At 37.5% G+C, this 18315-nt stretch overlaps 1 protein-coding gene across 4 annotated transcripts; it reads right to left on the bottom strand.

Annotated features, from left to right (window-relative positions):
• Nucleotides 1–176: 176 nt before the first annotated feature.
• On the bottom strand, nt 177–18049 carry TMEM267 (transmembrane protein 267). 4 transcript variants are annotated; one of them, XM_040580885.1, is made up of 4 exons: nt 17926–18049; nt 15134–15281; nt 12773–13160; nt 177–5317 (listed from the first exon to the last, which is right to left on the bottom strand). In XM_040580885.1, the coding sequence occupies exons 3-4, from the start codon at nt 13094–13096 to the stop codon at nt 4982–4984; spliced, it is 660 nt and encodes a 219-aa protein (XP_040436819.1). In that variant the 5' UTR covers nt 13097–13160; nt 15134–15281; nt 17926–18049; the 3' UTR covers nt 177–4981. The 4 variants fall into 4 exon arrangements, with proteins under 4 accessions (XP_040436819.1, XP_040436818.1, XP_040436820.1 ...); XM_040580884.1 differs by having other exon boundaries at nt 17859–18044; XM_040580886.1 differs by lacking the exon at nt 17926–18049 and adding an exon at nt 17326–17838.
• Nucleotides 18050–18315: the final 266 nt, after the last annotated feature.

Here is an 18315-nt window from a genome sequence, read left to right as displayed (position 1 = left end):
CCTAGAACAAAGGAAGATCTCTCTCTCTCCAGGGACTACTGAAACAAAAGTTACCTGCTAAAAGGTTTTGCTAGCTAGAGTATTCCCCAAGCATGCTTCCACAGTAAGACCAGGAAATAACTGAGTGCTTGTGTCTATACATTATATATAGTTAAATCAGCAAAAAGACATAGATGATTTTGTTGAAAATATATTGATAAAGCCTTATTACTCAAATCTTACAGTATTCATTTGGCCCAGAAACACTTCATAATTTTAGAGCAGTTATCACAAAATATACTTCTAAACTGTTGGCAGCAATACATAAAAAAAAGTTGGTTTTGTTTGACTTATCAGCAATTTAAATGAAAATGTAAAAGTGAAAATAGCAGCATTGTAAGCCTGTAAGTTCAAGTTCCTTATGGCATTGTTATGTCTGCCACCCTCGTTTCATTTCTTTACCACAGTTCCTGTACCACAACTCAGTTACCAGTTTCTTTGGCTTATCTTTAAAAATTGTTGCGAAGGACTGGACAGCAGATCAAGGAAACTGCCCCATACCAGGACCCCTTACTCAATGTCACGCAATATGTAATGGGAAAACCAACTGTGACTGAAGTAAGATTAAATTCCCTTGGCAACACAAGCAAGGCTCCATGAACATTAGTAATGTTCCTTGGACAAAGGAATTGTTTCTGTGGTGGATATGGCAACAGCACACAGTCTGACTTAGTCAATTACCCCTGCAACAGTTTCAGTATACAAATCCATTTTCACACAGATTTTCCACCCATATTTACTAATACAAATGTTTTCAGTCAATTAATTTTGACTAAAATATCTGTTTTTACAAACTGCCTAGAAATCTAGTTAATGTTTCCATCAAAAGGAATATGGTATCAATTTTTTTCTATTTTCAATATTCTGAAGATTTCCTTAACAACACATGAAAACATATTTGCCAAGTAGTTGCTTTCCCAGGTTTCCTAGTCATTGAGACATCTAAACACTTCTCCTTACCCCTAGAAAACTCAGTACAAGTTAGGTTAAGCAAATGGAAAATGATTATATGAACACAGAAGGGAACACCAGTGTGCGATATATGTATCTATAAATGCAAGTACTACTTAATAGTGGGTTTATGTTATAAGTAACAGAAAACAGCCCTACAACAGAGCATGCAAATTTATAATTCAATGTAGATGATGTAAAACTTGAGGAATTTTAAGAAAGAACTGAAGGCAACAATTTGTTATTTCAAGAACATGTGTTACTACTGGTTTTTTGTAATGAAGGCAAAGGGTACTTTAACTTGACAGTCCCTGGTTTCAATGCAAGGTCTGCCCGTAGCAAGGGAACAAAACCTAGCTTCTGGACTCAAAATTATCAGTTGATTAAAGTCCATGTGTGGAACACTTAAAAAATTTCTTCTGCCCTGAATAAATCTGTGTAATTTACAGAATTTAGATCGGCTCCATTACTTAAACAGACATGTACTCTTTTGATGCATTTTATCATTTACTTTCATACTGACAGTAGCTGATGGAATATAAACATGTGTTCAAAAGTAACTATGTACAAATATTTCTTTTGGACTGAATTTTGACACCTTCCCTCTCTCTCTTTCTGGAATTTTATTTCCATTAGCAAAGGAAATGCTCTTCTGATAATAAGCTAATACCAATGACCTGGATGTTTCAGTTTAATTCAAACTCAGCAGTGTTTTCCCTGGAGCATAGCATCAATTCTGAGTAATTCACTTACCAATAATCAATGAAAGGCACATGATACAATATACTTCGCTGTATATGTATCTGTCATATACATATACATGTATACTTCACTGTCATGCGAAAATACAGATTACATTTTAAACTAGAAAATAAACTGATGGGAAATGTATTCACTCTCTCTGTTAAGGCCACTAGGGAATTAGGAGCTATTTTATTTCTAGAGGACTGGGGAGAAGAAAAATCCCAACATTTTTATTTTAGCTTGGCAATTATTAGTACCTATGTTTTATGACATCAATCCATCTAAGCAAGAAAAAAAGCAGCAAGTTCTAACAAAAAAGTCAGAAGCCCCCCCTCCGCTTTGTTCAGCTTTGTAAGTAAACTAGAAGATACATGGAAAAAAATTAGATTAGCATAGTAAATGAGCCACTGAAATAACTGGTATTTTAGTGATGTGCAACATTATGCATAACATTATTAGCTTGAGTTTGCTAATTTTTTTGTGTAGTTCACATGTTTTCTGTAATTCACATTTACTCTTTATTGTAATGCATGCAGTAAAGCACAAATTTGTTACGTTTTCAGTATCTTGGTTTAATTTTGCCATGGTTTTGCTACACGTGGCCAGTATCGATGCATAGTTTTGAAATGCACATGAAAGGTGCTGGTAAGGAACTGTTAGGCAATTCATAATTTGCAGGTGGCACCTCCTAGGTAACACAAACTGAAACAAATATTTAACTTCTCTTTTGTTCTCTAATCTGTCTACCCACAAATTACAGCATTACATGCAGCTTGTCAGTTTACCTTGAAAAGCTGTCAATGGACCGAACTAAAGTTGCGTAAACATCAGGATGAGGTGTGAGACTGCCACCTCTGTTGGAGGGAGAGACAAGTGCTTACTGCTTCCCTTACATTTCTGAGTGGTGCTCACGTATTGGCTGTGGTAGAACTGGTGTAAGAACATGATCAGAAAAATAATTTTGAAATACAGCTGAAAATTATTGTAATCCCCACACAGAAAATTAGCTGGAAATACAGAGAATGAAAAGCCGTGTTTTTTAAACTACTAAAGATGCATTCATTAACTGATCCTAAAACATAGGCAAGAGAGTACAGTACCAATCCTAAAGGACTGCTGGTGGACATACAGTTATCAAAAAAGCTACAGCTACAATCTAAAAATGAGAACATGTAATTCTTCACTTTGTTCCTATATACATTCCCCTTTGCAACAAATCTGAGTAAAACAAAATTATACAAATATTATACCATGAAACAAGAATACAGAAAACTTTCTACACACATTTAAGTGTTCACTTCTTGCACAAAATATATTCATTATTGGCATTTCATAACCTATAGTGTAAAACATAGGTCAGAAGTAAATGAACAAGCAACATTCCTCGTCTACTAAACCATCATGCCTTTGGATAAAAGACAGTTCTTGCTCAGAGGGTTCTGAAGCAGGACATTTCCGATGTTGTTTCTGGGAAACTTTTACATACTATAAAAGACAGAAATCCACGGTATGAGGATAATCCTTTAAGGAATGTTCTGCTTCTCCAATCTTCTTTCCAAGAAAAAAACTTTTATTCGTATTAGAATAAAGGCTAAACAGGCCCGCTGTACTGTCAGACAAGTTTCCATAAGCATACACTTCTAACATGAAGAACAAACAGGGCAGAGACTGTTCTTTTTGTGGGAAGGCACATTTCAAAAGGGTGAAACACTTTCTGTAACCAGCTCTGTAACTGCAGAGAGTCTTTAGCACTCTGCAGCCATAGAAGATCCCTGTATTCTTCTGTAATTTTTTTGTACTTTGTACTAATATACCTTTACTAATGTAAATGTAGTATGAATGCATCACATCATCTTTGCACTCTTTGATAACCTAAGTTCAGCACACACTACCCTATACATGCTCTTCCGTAAAAATAATCCCTTTTGACAGCTATTTGTCACAAACTGGAATAATTAAGACCCCATCTCCTTAATGGCCAATGGAATTCAAGGAATAAAAATTTACCAAAACAATTATTAATAGACATTCCTCAGCATGTACACTGTACACTAGCCCAGAGCTTAATTTTTACTTTGGTACTTTTTCTGAGGAACTTCTGTAAATGAAAACCCACTTTAAACAAATGTCACAGTGCAAATTACTATGTTATGAACCTGCAACATCATAACATTTTTCCTTAAGGAACTTTTTTATAAGGAAATGTTTGTTTCCATATAATAATAATGCATTTTATTTTATAATAATAAGGATGATCTTGCACTTAATGGAAAATACTCTTTATGAGTACAGCAGGAAGGTCTTTAAGCAAACTCACATTCTGAGCAATTTTCATTTCCTTATACCTTCCTGAATCTTCCCTAAAGCTTATGTTTTACTGTAATAAATAAGTTTGCCTTTACACAATCCTTAAATATTCACTAGAATTTCTTAGTTTAAAATCAAGTAATTCATAATTATTTTCATAATATTCATAATTAGTACATTTTAAAAACTAAACAGTTTGGCCAATGCACATAATGCTGTAACCAACTATCTTCTTTCCTATCACACATAATAGCTAGTAATTATCAGTACAAAGCAACTACAGAGGAACAGTATTTAGTAGAAACACTATATGATAGCAGTGTTCAAAGATGTGCTGATATACAGTTGTGCATTGTGAAATACAAACAGAATTTCTTGTAAAACAGTTGAATACAGGAGTCCAACAGGAAAAAAAATCAAATCCAAAAGACTAACATGTTTTTTAAGTGCCATACACTACTAAATTCTCACTAATACTTAGCATTTATATAGTATTTTACATTTGTAAAGTGCCATACAAATGCTATCTAGATTAAATGTATTATCTAAAGGCAGAATACAAATCCAAAGTGAATGATCAGATGAACAGCACCATGACAGTAAAATGTGATGTCATTACTAGAGGCACACCAAGTACTTTATGAATCAGCAAGCTAGGCATGAATTATAATGGAAGGCTACATATTTACAAGGGGAAGGTATAGACATTAAATCATTACCATTCATTAAAAAGGTTTCTATGACCACAAGGAATTCACACAGGAGCTGTAACTGGCTCCACAGCCTTAAAATGCCTAACTCAGAAGTTGTAGGAAACATAAAGAAACCATTTCAGTGATAAACAGCTTATTTCAAGTGCTAATACAAACAACCTTTAAGAGTTATCATTAACTTCAATTAATTCAAGTGTTAATACAAACAACTTTAAGAGTTATCATTATTACACGTCAATGCGGATGCCATGTTTTATAGACATTAATTCTCTAGTGCCTGTTAAATACATAACAAATGAACATAGATGAGGTAAAGATGCTGTAATTGCCACATACAGCCAATATGGTAAAGGAGGAGTTTTTCCAAATGGGCAGATCCAGAGGCCATGACGAATCCCATCACGGACGTGGTGAGACGTCCAGGATATGAACAACATCCAGGGAAGAAAGCACCATGAATCCTTAAGCCTGAAAAGGTGCATAATAAACTTTAATGTCAGAGCCACAACAGGAATCACAGTAGAACAATGAAGAAGTGGTCTCTGTGGAAGAGTCAGAGCAGCCTGCGGAAAAGAAAAATATAATTGGCAATGGCTACAATCATAAGAAAGGTTTGAAGTACTATCAAGTGGCTAAGTGGACGTGCAAAGAAAAACACACTGTTCCTTTCCACTGTAGTTGATCAAAATCAACAGTATGACTATATTTAGATAAGCCAGAGCTGTGTGCTGCTCTCTATTGTATGGTATGAATCATGCACCCTACTAAGCATCACCAATGGCAATACAGCGAGGGAGACGGATGAGGCAAGCTATTTGTCATACTGTCATGTAGTACACAGGAACTTGCACAGTCTGCTGCACTGATTATTTGTATTTAATTTGAAGATAACTGGAAGGAGAACAACTACGCAATACACTTGAAATATTTAATATGCTTTACTTGAAGTATTTCATATACTTTAATGGCATTCATTTTCAAAAATACATCCTGTATTATACCACAGTTAGAACCCATGAAGTTGTTTCAGCTGGACAGTATCTAAAACAGAAGAGTAATTTCCAATACAACAAAAATATGATCTAATTTACATGTATTTTAATTGCCTTGACAAAGTATTCTTTATGAAAAGGCAAAAGGCAAGTTCAGAAGCCAGCATTTGTACCATTTATGACTGGGGTTTTTATATCAACAACTTGTTTAACGTTACCTTAGTTTAAAGCCTGGTATTTGTTTTTAATTAAGGTGAATGTCCAGCTAGTGAGATAAAATTTAGCCATTTTAAAAAGTGGTATTTATCAATTTAATATACGTATTTGACAAAATATTCCAGATGTACGTACCAGCAAGAGCAAGAACTATCTCCACAAGTTCAAAGACAGTAAAAAAAATTAAGTAATAATATTTTGGATTTCTAAGTAACAAACTAAGTAGATTCTTGTTTCTGTAAGCACAGGAGAAATACTAGCCCATTACTAAAAGATCTATACAGGTGCTGATGCAATATTAATTGGCTCAATTCAGATACTGGTGAACATTTGGAAAGACTAAACAGGCCCTAGAGACATCTCTTTGTGCGTGACGGTGCATCTGATCATTATGTTGAACACATCCCTCACCGCATCTCTTGCAGAAAGCAAACGAAGCATAGCTACAAGACACCAGCCAGTAACCCAGGGGTGCTCAAACATTTTAACCAGGGGGCCAGCGCACGGACGCAGTGGCAGGCAGCCATCTGTGGCTGCTTGGTTCCCCCCCCCAACCCCCGGCGAGGCAGGGGGGGGGGGGGCGGAGGTGTCTGTAAATACCGGGGGTGGATTGAGGACCCTGGGGGGCTGTATCCAGCCAGCGGGCTGTAGTTTGAGGACCTCTGCAGTAACCCATTAATAGTTCAGTTGTGTTAACTATTGCAGCTATGGTACCTGACAGTGGGACTCTGGTGTAACTTCATCAAGTGCTCATGGATAATTTAGACAACTGCTTGGAACCCTGTCTTCTCTGTAAGGAAATTTTGATGTAGCTTTAGCCAAGAAATATAGAGATAGAAACTTACAGACTATCTTGAAATAAAGAGCCTGTACTTTAAACCAAAGCCAACATTAAAAAGCTTGCAGAAAGCTTTGCTCAATTTATTAGCTTCCCACCACATGCTTGTCCATGACTCTCTTGACCAGATGATGGGATTAAAAAGCTCATGAACTATCTCAACAACTTTTAACTGTAATGGTACGGACCCAACTCCTTAAAACCAGTGCAAAGGGTGCATCTTCTACAACTTAATTTCTTTTCATCCAAACAGATTGTTCATGGATTAAAGTACAAAATCTTGTGATGGTGAAATGTTTTTTCAACTGCCCTACAGTCAGATTTTTGTTACTGTCAGCAAGAGCCTCAAAAGTCCGTATTAGCCTAATTTTGAAAAATCACCCTGGCTAGTGATACATTTTGGCAGATAACCTATTGATATCTGGTCACTATTTCTGCATTTTGAAAAAATCGGTGGCAAAGTCTAAGTAAGTCTTTCCCTTCTTCCCTACACAGGTCTGGTGCCAACAGCAACGCAGTAAGGAGAATGTGAATGTTAAATTATATATGCAATGTATCAGCATTAGTGCCAATCTTTATCCAGTTTTGGGAAGGTGATGCTTAATTTTTTTTTATACAAATATTAGAAGGCAGGGTTGTTCACACAGCAAACTTGAGCATTCAATTTTAGCACAAGAAAACCCTATTTTGTAATTGCAGTACGGTCATCAGGCTTCAGAAATGCTACTGCCCAAGTTCTGAGGGAATAGCCTGCTTTCTCTTTTACATTCTGCAACTAGAGGCACATTTACATCCTTGAACTGCCAAGTCCAAGAGTCAAACACATAGCTCTACTTGGTAATATAAGCTGTTAAGACTTTTTCCTAACAGGCAAATTTGTTTGCCTTTAGAAGTCACTGAATCTTAAAAAGCCTTTTCTGCCTCAAACCTCCTGGAAAAAGATGAACGTGGTTTGGGTGAATTTAGGGGAAAGCCCGCTGTAAGAGACATCAGGCGGCAGCTGCAAGCAGGATATATTCATAATACAAATTACCTTTGCATATGCCTACATGTTCAGTTTTAGAACATGTTTTTATTTTTACATGTAGGGTTTTTTTTACATGTTTTAGGTGCAAGATCTTGAAGTTCCTACTCCTCCAGCCCCTCTCACAAACTACAATGAGCAGCTGGAGCCAGGAGACAACAATCATGCAGCACAATCCAAGCAAACTCTTTAATACCTAAAATGACACCATGGAATTTATGTAACAACATGGGCTCCCTCACTTCACAAGCGTAACATCCTGAGTTTTGAGGGTGATGTGTGAATTCAATGTTAAATTTATTGTGTGTGTGCGCAAAGTTTATTCTCCAATTCCAGAAATGCTCTCATGTAGCCCAGATTAGTTAGCAGCAGCACATTAACCAGCTCTGTTTCATACGTTTGCTGCTACAATCTTGTTTGGCCCCAGCTGCTTTCTCTACACTTTTAGAAGCTGGTGAGTCTTAAGTAGCAAGCTTGCCATTTCTGCATGTCTGTTCTGCAACGCAAGTGTTTGGGCTACAAGCCTGCGGGACACTGGGAACAGCCCATCATGCTGTTCTTGTTCATCAGCAGTGGTGAGTATGACGGCAGGCTGCAGTAACTTTTGCTTTTAGAGCTAGTCAATGAGACAGATTCTTCAACACTTTTGTGCACGTAATACACAGTAAACCCCACAAAGAATACAAAGAATTACAAATTCTAAGTAGCAAAGTCTTTGTAGACTTTACACTAGTTGCAAAAATGATGTGGCCAAAAGGGCAGGTCACACACTACTTGGTACACAAGTATTTATCAGAGTAAACATAAATACTATAGGTGACTATTTACACTGAATACTCCAGAAAAATGATGACACCATGAAAAAAAGCCCAACAACCAAATAATCCAAGCAGTGAGCTGTGTCAGCAGGAACAGGAGTAGACGACTGGAGCAACGTGAAGGTAGCAGTTGCATGTCAAAGGCAATACTGCCTTGCACTGCATAGAAGGGTTACTTCAGAAAAGTAACCCGTCATTAGATTTAAGAGTGATGATGAAAAGCTTTATAGATAATTGTGTACAGTAATGTGAAAAATACTATTGCTACAAATTAGTAATAGTGGTGTGGTTAGTTAATTAGATTTCTTATTTTATTAGTTCCTTAGTAATGTGTTGCATAAGCAGTGAAGATTACCATCTCTCAAATCAATTACTCTCAATCCTGCAATCTAAAGAGGGAAGAATGAGACTGGAACTAACAAATACATAGTAAAAAAGTATCCCACAACATAATAAATTACATAGGCAACAGCCTGAAATTACCACATGAAAAGGTAAGGTGCATCATATTAAACTGAGCAAAGAAAAATCACATACTAAAATCAGGTCTAGCTAGCCAGGCACTAACACAGCAGAAACATTTGTGTGGATTTCATTATATCATAAACTAAAAAGACTCTGATGGCATTGTAAGAAGACATAAAAACTTCAACAGATTTTTTTTTTCTTTTTAAAAAAATGGAAGTGTTGTATGTATGTGACATTCAAAGGAATTAATCTATGCTATTTGGCTCAAATGAAGTCTCACCTAAAATACTATACACAAGTTGGGAACAGGACCCTTTACAGGTAATGTAGGCAAAGGGCAATCCAGAGGAGATGAGAAAAAACCTAAGAGGTGTAGAAAACATAAATCCAGACACCCCAGATTTTTCTGTGATTTACTTAGTCAAGAAGACACTTTTTGTAAAGCATAATGGTTTTCCTGGTTATAAGAGTAATACTGTCAGTGCTGTAAGGGTCAAAAGACCTACACAGGATATGACTTACAAGTAAACATCCTTTATCAGCCCCGTTAATGTATGGAAGGGGGAGGAGTCTGTAGAGAAATGACTATGAAAAAGCCTTTGGGTACCTTGCCTTCTTACCTCAGCTAAGTATGTTTGGCTACTAAAAGGCTATTCTTTTACCTGTGATACCTTCTACCACTATATATTCTATTGTGGTTTTTGATTTGAAAAGCATTTTCTGGGAGATCACAGCAATCAGCTGTCTTTTTCAGAGAGGTCTTAGTAAGAAAACAAATCTAACTATCAACAATACTTTAGGCTGGACATTAGAAAACAACTGCTAGCTGCTTGGGAACTGAAACAACTCAAGAACAAATTAGTGATGAAATTGCAATAATTTACTTTGTTTGGGATACTAGAGATCGGCTACACAAGCATTCTCCATCATGTAAAGTGTAAACCTATTTAACCTTGCCTCACTGATGGTAGTGAAGCGACAGGTCACCACCCAACTCTGATACAACACTCAACTTTCTAAACAGACATTGGTGAAGTGTGTCATCTAGTGGTCATAATTAAGAAAAAATACTGGTAATCTCAAATGCAAGAAAAAGCAGCAATAAAATTTTAACAACACTTTCTAATAATCAGCCATTCATTACTTGCATTTTCTGATTTTTAAAGAAAATATGCATGAGAATAATTGTAATTTAAATGCTATACCAAAATGATAATATTACAGGACACATTAATCAACCAAAGTAACTTTCCTTTTCTTTATATAGTTTTATAATTTCACAGTATTCCCATATGCAAAAAGTACAGAAAAGGGAAGAACTAGAGACTACCCAGGGAGGGACGACATCAGGCACCAGTATAAGCTAGATGCTGGCTGGCTGGAAAAAGTTTTGGGGGAATTAAACTTCTTTAATAACAAGCTGAATGAGAGTCAGCAATGTGACCTTGTGGCAAAGAAGGCCAGTGGTATCCTGGGCTGCACTAGGAGTGTTGCCAGCAGGTTGAAGGAGGTGATCCTTCCCTTTCTCCTCAGCACCAGTAAGGCCACTTCTGGAATGCTGAGTCCAGTTCTGGGCTCCCCACTATTGAGTGAAAGATGTGGCTACTGGAGATTGAGATCAGAGAAGGGACACTAAGATCGTGAAGGGACTGGAGCATCTTGCATATGAGGAAAGGATGAGGGCTGGGACTGTTTGGCCTGGAGAAGGGAAGGCTCAGGGGAGATGACATCAAGGTGTACCAGTATTTGAAGGGAGGGTGTAAAGAGAAGACAGCCAGGCTCTTCCCAGTGGTGTCCTCTGACAGGGCAAGAGGCAACAGGCACAGACTGAAACACAGGAGGTTCCTCCTGATGTGAGGAAACACGTTTCCACTGTGAGGCTGACTGTACATGACAGGAGGTTGCCCAGAGAGGTTGTGTAGTCTACATCCATGGAGATACTCAAAACTTGTCTGGACACTGTCCTGAGCAACTGGCTTCAGGTAAGCCTCCTTCAGAAAGGGGAACTGAGAAGGCGACCTCCAGAGGATCCTTGCAACTACAACCACTCTGACTCTGTGAAAATGGCCTCTTTGTCAAAGACTGTCAAATATAAGGGGGAAACTGAACAAATGTACAAACAGGAAAATGTCTTTTCTCTACAACAAATAGGGATATTGTATGTAAACAAAACCTGATTTACCACCAGAAGTTTGATTTTTACATCTCAATTATAAGCAATAATGCTTCTTGCATTTACCTGTCTCCTACATATTTTTTTAAAAAATGGTAAACCATTTTGCATTGTTCTACTTTAATTAAAGGATTACAAAGAACAGTAATTTTCCCTCCACGTCTTTCCTTCCTCTTCTTCCTAGGAGCTACTTCCTTTGTGATCCACATGAAGACTGTAACAGCATTATGAGCAAACTGAAGGAGAAGAAAGAAGGACAGATGGTCAAACAACTCAGTTATGCTCTGGTTGAATGTATTAAGGTTGGTATCTTCCCCTTCTCCTATGCAGGTCCATCCGTAGGTGGGAGCGTACATTTTTGCAGGGGGGGCAGTAAGTATGTATGCTAGCAACACCAGTATGATCAGCCTGTGAGGAATTGTGTTGCTGTGCAGAGCAAATGCCTGATGTAGAGTGGCAGGGCTCTAGCCATGGGGATCAGGAGCCAGCTGGTGTTGTCTGCCTGAGGTATGAGACCTGGAGAGTGTTAGAGAACTGTGGCAAGGGCTGGGGCAGCTAGAGCTTACGGAAGGTGCCAATATATCAGAGGGTATACAGAAGAGACTGTTGTGGTCAGTGAACGCTGGGTATGCATATTTAGAGTAGGCAAGAAGATAGGGATATATATATTTATGTATGTGAATGTGGAAGCAGAAACATGACACATCTAAACCACCGGAGAACCACTGAGTAAGAATTCCATAACCTGGTAGTACTAATCCTATTGAGAAACTTTGTCCTAACAAGCAGTTCTGCAAATAGATGATTATCACATACACTCCTTAACAGGAGCCAATTCACCCTTTTACTTCTATTAACAAGTTTGACACTTGCTTTTTTGGTCTTTGGGGGTTTTTTGTTGTTCTTTTTTTGGGGGGTGGGGTTGTGGTGTTTGGTTTGGGTTTTTTTGTTTGTTTGTTTGTTTTTTACAATGAATTATATTTGAGGGCAAACTCGGACTGGCTTTGTAAAGGTGACTGCTCACATACAGCTTGTTTGTGGGAAAAATATTTAGGGCCAGCTAAACCCAAATGTACTACTCAGTAAGACTGAATGAAATCAAACAGCAGCTCAATTATCTACTTTCCAGGTATTTCCACCCTTTATTGTAAACAGAAATGGAGTAATCCACTTTATACACAAAGTGCGCATGGCAGCACTTAGTTGTTTAACTTATAGAACAAAGTAAATATGCTATACACATAGGATATCATGTACAAGGGCTTTCAGAATTCTTTTCAGAGCCTTGTAAGAAGCAGAATTTAACAGCAGACAAAATATTTTTAGGGCTTTTAAAATCTTAACTGCATACAAATAGAATTCCTATATATCTATTAAAAATGTATCTAATTAAAGTATCATCAGAACATCTTTTGTTTAGGATTTGGTAGAATAACAATAAAGTAAAACTTAAGAACAAAAATAAACAATCACTGATCTACTAACTTACCTTTAGCGATAGGGAGCCAGCCAGAAAGAAGTGGTCCACATCAATGACAGAGGCAAGGAAGCCAGCCAGAGTGACCTCAGTGAAGTCACTTTTCTTCCGAAGTCCAATCACTATTGCCCAGGACCACATTCCTAGTATACCATGCACTGCATTATCAGAGAAGGCTCGGAGCCAGTCATTTTGCTGAATGAATGAAAACTGCAGAAGTCTGTCTGCTACAAAGCAGAATAGCCCCAAACCTAGACTAGATATAACTGAAGCTGTGCTGAAAGTTTGGAGAAGAGCATGGGCCTTTTCAGTCTCAGATGCCATGGCAAAAACCATGTCACAGCACACGAAATGTCATCAAGATATACACTGTGCATTGTCCTTTGTATTGTCAGTTGTTCTGTAAATGTCAGAGAACAGAAAGAAAACTATTCAAGAAAAAAGTCCATTAGCACAAAACATTTATCACAGCTACGACAGCACAAAACCCCCAAATTCAATGTTTACACTTAATACTCCTACGAAATTTTTTATTTCAGTTTATTTGTTGACCTGAACGCTACAGCTCTGAATTAAAACACTTGTCCTCTTCTAATTAGAAGAAGCACCACTGTAACACGGACAGCTCTAACTCCACTTTCTGAAATCTCAGATTTTACAAAATAATCTGAAACATGTCTATGACATTGAATACGTTTCATGATTCCTCCTGGTCTTAAATACATGATATTCATTAAATTAAATCCTTTATACTGTGACAACAGAAAAAGATTCCATTTGGAGGATTCTTAGGACTGATGCTCAAAAATTTCAAATCTCTCTATGCAACAAATATTAAAACTGAGTTTCAAATATATAATCCAAACCACTATTTTCATTTATATACTTTGTAAACATATGTATTATCACCCTAGTACCCCCCTCTGAGCAACCCCTTGTTTAGCTTGGAGACTGGCATGTAGAATAAGCATTAAGAAAACCAGAACCACTAAAGTACCTTCACTATTTATTGTAACACAAAGCTAACAACCAGTCAAAGAAGTAACCAAAACTCCTTACAGAGCAAAACTACATACCCTTTTCCTTAGCACTTGCTCTTGCAGCAAACTACTGTTACTTTTAGGACTTATCTACGGTCTGCCACACACTCTTAGTAACAGCTCTTTTTTTCAGAAAAAAAGAAACCTGATTTCAGTAATTTTACTTTTCAAAGGCTGACTAATTTTAAAATAAAGGTGTTATTAGCATTACTAATCACTTAAAAAACTTAAACCATTCATGTTCTGTAATTGTTATAAAACCCTCTCCTACAAGTTGATTTATTGGGAATAATTATTGTCTTTAAGTAACTGCTTGACACCTCAAAAGAAATTCCAAAACCAATTCAAGATCTTAAAGACACACCCAACCCCACTCCCAAAAAACAATTATAGGATACCTGGATTATAAAGACAGAGTACTCACTTCTGTAATAACATGAAAAAGAAGGCTTTTGAAATAAAAATCCTCATATAAATGATATATTTTCTAGCTTATGTTAAGCACACTGAAAGCGGTCTTTGAAGGACAGTATTAGTTCTAACAATCCCAACTGTTACATGTTTTTCTGTATTTTTGGGGAGTCATGGAGATAGACTACAGTTTCCAAGCCTGCATCCTATCTAAAAACTGATTATTCCCACTTTGCTATTTTTGTACAATATATTATATCTTGATAAACCTTCTTCATACAGTTCTACCAAGTAAATTTTTATTCTAAACGGGCTTTTCATGAATGTATTAGACTTCCTTTAAAAATGAGTACTTCTAACGACTTACAATGTTGATAAATAATAGTCTATGATTTTAAACACATTATTGATTACAAGATCCAGAAAATACAAAATGTTTCTTCCAGATTATTTACATGTCTGTTTATTGTAGAACTATCCACAGGACATATTATTGACACTGGTCTTTATAGAGAAAAGACCCCTGAATCATTTATTTGGAAAATGTTAAAAGAAGGAAGCATGAATAATACATGGAGTTTGCACACAGATGAAAAAAAGTGGGTCAAGTTTAGAGTCTGTTAACCATGACCGTGCCTCTTCTGAATGAACATGTAGAGACAAAGTATAGTCTAAAACACTGGAACTGCCATTTTCTAGTGGGTGACTGTATAATATACAGTGCGTTGCTGAATAAATCCCATTTTAAGGAACAAATAGGGATCTTCTCACAGTTTTTTACTCTATATAACCATTATGTCAGATTGGTTTTTATTTAAAATTACCATAAAATCTGTGTAAGAATACAATCTGTGAAGAACTGATGTAGCAACATACCTAACATACCTTTAAAAAGCACACCAGTATTCAGAATCAAACTTACCCTGTGACTAGGAGAATGTATTTTTTCCATTGCAGATGCCTTATTCCAGTAGCAAATGGGCTCTATGCCTCAGCATTGAATCTCTGTGCTTTCTGAATCCCGTTTGCCCAGTCCAATGCAGGAAAGACCAAACACCGTTTCTTCCATCCTAAATAAAGCAAACCAGGCATCAGTAAGCACCAATAATACACAAAGCTCTTCAAACTCTCTAAAAAACATATAAGAAAACTGAATGATAGTAAAAAAATACAGAAAGAAGCAACAGTTTTTTCATGAATTCCTGAAATATAATTGAGCTAAAAGCAACTTCAGCTAGGGCTTAAGAGGAAAAAAAAAAAAAAGACCATAAAATGAGAGAAGGACACAAATAAAGATGGAACAAGACAATAATTAAAAGATAATAAACCCCAATGCCATGCAGTCAGAAAAGGGCACTTCCAGCCTTCTGTTTTAAGTAACTGCATTTCAAAATACACAGAGATGGATTCTAACAGATTTTTCCTTGTAACTGTGTGTCTGGAAGAATTACACCTAATGAAACATACCTGAGTCATGTTCAGGGATCTCTTTTTAAAAACAAGTATCACCAGGCCAATTAGTGACTTTGGAATATGTAAGTAAAGACCAACAAATTCAAAAGCAACCGAGGTCCGTGCCAGTTCTGCGACAGGTTTACACATTTGCTATGAATATCATTAACACGTGCATAAAGTATGAGAGACTTAAAAGAAACCCCCAAAACAGACTTGTGTGTCATGAAATAGAAGTAACAATTCCAACTGGAAAACAAGGACAATATGTGAATGGGTATCTCTAAACCAGAATTAAGAACAGGAAGCAAAACTGTGGCTTCAGTTTACCCTTAGTCAACAGCCATGTCCATAGCATGACTGTTCTTTTTACACAGTCTGTCTCTGGCATCTTTTAAAGACAAAAATGACAGCTGCCTGTGTAAAAATGAAATCACACTGCCAGCTACAATGGCATAAGTATAAAGATCAAAAAGTGAAATCAGACTAGAAAAATCAAAATTCCGTTCAACCAAAATAATTGCAGATATTACAAATTTTTATGTAAAACTATAAACTATATTTTTTCTCTGAAAAACAATGATTTTCAGACTGTTTACAAAATATCACAATAAAGTGTCACAGGTTTTTCTATCATATAGATCTCAAAACATAGTGGCAGAGCTTACAGTCTTGTTAGAACAGCGAGAAACAGATGTACTACACAAGAATGCTTAGAAGCCTATGGCTGGTCAGTTAACACAATGAAGGAAGGATTTAGGCTGAGTTTACATAAAACACATGCACACAACAGCTGATAAAGTAACAGTGCTTAAGAGTTGTGATTTTTCATTACATTGTTTTATGAGATAAATATTAGGCACAATCTCCACCTATTCCCACAAAACACAATTTTGCTGATATATTTGATTTCATTTAAGTAAATTACTAAAATAATTTTAACAAATGCACAAATTAACTTGTAAATTACCGACACAAGAAGATATTTAGATCAAAGCACTCTAAATATGCATTTAGAGAAACAGCTGTCACTAAAAGCCCTTCCAATTCATGCTGTTAAGAGCAAAACAAAAATCCAATGGCTAAACCTATCATTTAGGAACACTGCTCTCCAGAATTTTTGCCACCATTTTGCAGGTCGTTATTTGGTACATCAATACATATAGGAATTTAACACATAAAATCAGTAGAATTATGCACATTATGCAAGAAGTCAAAAGACTGCAGTAGTGCCTTATAATTCTATATCTCTAAAAAACATTACTTGATATCGGATGCTAATTTATATGAAAAGCTCAAGGATACGTATTATCTCAAGGAAAAGTTGATCTGAGCCTAAAGCAATGTGAAGAACTGATAATGCAAGTATTTTGGGGTCAGAAAATTGCAATGCATAATTGAGGTTGGAGTGTGGAAGAAGGCTGAAGAGGAAAGAGGACAAAAACATGCTAGAAATCTGTAGGATTCTACCAAGACACTGAGGAAAAAACTGAATTAAACCATGAGAAAATTAAGAAAAACAAACAAACAAAACCCCAATAAAATCAAGATTTAGTTACATTGTTAATTTCAGACACCATAAATTAAAGTGTTTGAAAAGAGGTATCAAGACACCAAAATGTGGACCTTCTCCTTAGTAAGTACTTTGGAACTGAGATGTACCTAAAAGAGTTGAAAGAAATATCCTAGAAGTATTTAGCAATGAGAAGCAGACCACCGTACTATCCATCCGAAGAAAAAATTGTCATCCTAGACAGAAAAAAAAAAATCAAAAAGGGAAGAAAAATGCGTGAGTATTTATGTGTTACCCTCATTAATTACAACATTCAGAACAAAAAAAAGCTAATCCAATTTAAGATTAAAATACAATCCGTATGTGTAGCTAAGGAGAGGGATGAAGGCAAGACAGGCGTGCGGCAGTCAGACACGTAAAATTACAGAGATCAGCAACAATTTTCATGTCTTGAGGAAAGGGTGGGCATCGTCTCAGCGCCCAGCACCCAAGTCCCTCATCAGCCATCTCCTCAGTCACTACGAAACAGAAATGTACTGTCATCTCCGCCGCGAAAACGTAGCCAAGACTGTCAGGGAGCCTTAGAAGTGACATGCCTGTCTTTAGGTAAAGCACCACGTCACCGCTTCTTATGTTAAGCCCTCACAAAACGGACGGGCACCCGCGTTAACGGAACACGGACCTGCCGCTGGCTCCTGCCAGGCTGCTACGGAATTCCTCCCCCGCTTCAGCTCCTCAGCAAAACTTACTGCATTGTAAACGCACCGGGGCCCCTCACCAACGGCCGCCGCAACCCCTGGGCCGGCGGCCCGGAGCCGTGCGGAGAAGCCCGTGTGCCCGGCCCGCCCCGCCGCGCCCACCTGCGCTGCGGCCGCCGCCGCCCCCTCCGCCCCACGAGGCGCCACGGCCCGCCCCGCCGGCGCAGCGCTGCGCAGAGCACGCCGGGACGGCGGCCACCCCACGCCGCGGTGGGAGGTGCCTGCCCGCCCTGCCGCCCGCTGCCGCGCTGGCGGAGGGGGCGGGCACCTCGGGTCTGAGGGGGAATTTGTCCAGAAATATTAAAAGCAGGGTTTGGGTATTCACAACAAGGTTACCTAAAGCTCGGACACAGAAACCGACGACATAAGGCTGGTATTTTA

Source organism: Falco naumanni, chromosome Z (assembly GCF_017639655.2).
Source record: "Falco naumanni isolate bFalNau1 chromosome Z, bFalNau1.pat, whole genome shotgun sequence".
Taxonomy (NCBI): domain Eukaryota; kingdom Metazoa; phylum Chordata; class Aves; order Falconiformes; family Falconidae; genus Falco; species Falco naumanni.
This window is presented reverse-complemented; position numbering and strand designations above follow the sequence as displayed.

Bases quoted from the DNA above. Each gene is read 5' to 3' on its own strand.
- TMEM267 (XM_040580885.1), bottom strand. From the start codon at position 13,096: ATGGTTTTTGCCATGGCATCTGAGACTGAAAAGGCCCATGCTCTTCTC. The intron at 5,318-12,772 runs GTAAGTTAGTAG...TCTTTTCCGCAG, and splicing joins CTGGCTCCCTATCGCTAAAG to GCTGCTCTGACTCTTCCACA.